This window comes from Pteropus vampyrus, unplaced genomic scaffold, assembly GCF_000151845.1.
Source record: "Pteropus vampyrus isolate Shadow unplaced genomic scaffold, Pvam_2.0 Scaffold44, whole genome shotgun sequence".
Taxonomy (NCBI): domain Eukaryota; kingdom Metazoa; phylum Chordata; class Mammalia; order Chiroptera; family Pteropodidae; genus Pteropus; species Pteropus vampyrus.
In genome coordinates this window covers 3,593,367-3,595,968 of record NW_011888825.1, presented here as the reverse complement: position 1 = coordinate 3,595,968, position 2,602 = coordinate 3,593,367, and the positions used below count along the sequence as shown (strand labels likewise).

At 49.8% G+C, this 2,602-nt stretch overlaps 1 protein-coding gene across 1 annotated transcript in view; it reads right to left on the bottom strand.

Annotated features, from left to right (window-relative positions):
- Positions 1-2,361, bottom strand: part of DNAH9 (dynein axonemal heavy chain 9) — a 327,356-nt gene extending 324,995 nt beyond the window's left edge. Inside the window, exon 1 of the mRNA XM_023529851.1 lies at positions 1,924-2,361. Within this exon, the coding sequence (XP_023385619.1) occupies positions 1,924-2,340 (417 nt within the window). The 5' untranslated portion in view covers positions 2,341-2,361. The remainder of the gene's footprint in view (positions 1-1,923) is intronic.
- Between the last annotated feature and the right edge of the window lie 241 nt (positions 2,362-2,602).

Here is a 2,602-nt window from a genome sequence, read left to right as displayed (position 1 = left end):
ACACACACACACACACACACACACACACAAATACTGCATGATTCTACTTATGTGAGATAACCAGAGGTCAAATTCATAGAGACAACCATCATATAGAATGATGGTTTGCAGAAGCTGTGGGGAAAGGGAGGGGGAGAGTTATCATTCAGTGGGTACAGAGTTTCAGTCATGCAGGATCGGGAGGGTTCTTGGGATTTGTTGTGTAATAACATGCATGTGGTTCACATTATTGTACTCTATACTTGGAAATTGTGAATTTTATCTTATGTGTTTTTTTTTTTCTTGCCTCAACAAAAAAAAATATCTTAAGTATTGTTTCCAATCAATCACTCCTTTTAATTATAGATGGACCTTAATTCCTTCACCCAGTCCCCAGTGATGAACATTCAGTTTGTTTCCAATCTCTTTCAATGAAAATTCTTGAACATTTGAGGGTTTGTATTACTTTAAAATTACTTTTGGTCACTGGAGTACATTTCCTTGGCCATGACACAACTGTGAGATGGACCTGCTGTCTCCCACAAACATGAGGTACAGTTCCATCTCTGAACCTTTGCTCAATCTGTTCCCCATTCCTGAAAGTTATCTTGCTCTCTACCCTAATCCTTCTCTTTTGTTCAGGAGCCAGTTCAACATTTGAGGCTAAGCATGGCTCTCATGCCACACATGTATCTCTCCTCTGAATCCAGTGACACTTCTTTCTACCATCATCTTTCATGAGGAGATTTGATCCAAGCTTGAATTTCTGCAGGGATGGTGTTCAGCCAATGCACAACAGTAAGTCATTCTAGTTAATATACTGAAATATTTCCATATCTACTGAGAAATCTAGCTTTCCTGGGCCCCTAGAGAGTTCCTGATGCTTCTCTTCCCACAGCCTCCTCATAAAGCATCTAAAGGGCCAACACCTAATGTAGCAGGGAGCCTCCAAAACCTGGGTCCAGCATTGAGGCCAACTTTAGGTAAGCTCTATCTCCACCCTGTCAGACTATTTAAAATATTTTCGATATATGATTAATTTCATGGAGATCTTGTCTTTATTTCTTTGGCAATCCCCATAGCACCTATCACACGAAACATCACAAAGGCAGTACTCTGTAAATATTTACTTCGAACCTGCAAGATCCAGGGCACCCAGCCTCCAGAAGCATATACATTCAACTTAAAGAAAGTGTATTCCCATTCCAGAAAGATCTAAATGCCCCAAGAATCTCTCCTGAGCACTCCTCTTAAATCTCCTGCATTCTTGAGGCTTCTGCTGTGATGCCATCAAAGCGTTCCATAATTCACATCTCACATCTCCAGAGATCTTCTTCCCTGAGTTCCATGCAGGCCTCTCCAAACTCCTGTTGGACACTTTCAATTGGATGCCCTAACTTATCTGGGCACAAGGCTGACCTTTGGTTCATGGTTGTGTAATGAATGAGATGAAAATCAAAACCAAACCACCAACCACTTTTAACTCTTTCCCAGAAGTAAACACTATTTATATGGCCTTTCACCTCTTTCACCTCACTGACCCAAAAGAAATGCCTCTTTGTTCACCACTTCCAATCTTCTTCAGTGCCAGCTTACAGGAGAGATTTAAATAGCCTTAAAAAAGAGGTCAGGCCCCAGGAACTCCTCAGATACGGCTTCCACTTAACTTTGCCTTGAACTATGACCACGACTGAACCGAATCTTAGACCCTCGAACTTTCTCGTCTAACCTGGCCCCTGCTCAGATTTCTCCAGCTTGCTTCTCAGAAGTCATTCCCATGTCTCAGCTTCCATCCAGCCCCGCCCCGCAACCATCCCCTTTTCTTTGGACTAGAACAGCTCCGAATCTTCGCTCTCCCATGGTCCCGCCCCTCTGCCATGGCCCCGCCTTCCTCCCTCCCCCTCTCCAGAGGCTGCTGGCGCAGGGTCACCAACCCACCCTCACCTCAGAGAACAGCGCGGCCAGGTGCTCCAGAGGCGCCGCGGGCACGTCTCCGCAGAGCACTGCGCCGCGAAGGCTGTTGGGCCCCGGCGGCTCGGGCCTGGTGCGCAGAAAAAAAAGCCCCTTAGCACGAGGCGTGCTGGATTCGGGGGGTCCCGCATCCAACCCCGGCTGCACGGCTAGGCCCCCCGGCCCGGGCCGCACCACCAGCAGAGGCCGCGGCCCCTCGGCAGCATCGCGGTCCAGGAAGGAGTGGAGCAGCTGCTCCGCTTCGGCCGTGCCCGCCCAGCGTTCCCAGGCGCCCGCAGCCGGCCGCAGGCTCTGGACCACGTAGGCCCCCAAGAGTCGCAACCGTGGGTCCGCGCCGGGTTCCTGGTGAGCGTTCTCAGCCAGCGCAGACCGCTCCTCCGCGCTCGGCATCGCGCGCGAACTCGGACTGCGGCGGTTTCCCTAGCGACGGGGACGCGGCCAAGACTCCCTCCTCCGCTGCCCTCCTATTGGGCACATGACTCCTGGCCCCGCCCCTTGCAGTCTAATGAGGTAGGAGAGGGAAGGCAGGGGAAGGGGTGGGAGTGTGTCGCTGTGTCGCTAGGAGACCAGCCGACGCTCCAATTTAGTGTCTTGTCTCTTGGATTGCAGTGTTTAATGGGTTACTGTCCAGGCCAATAGTTTATTGATAAGG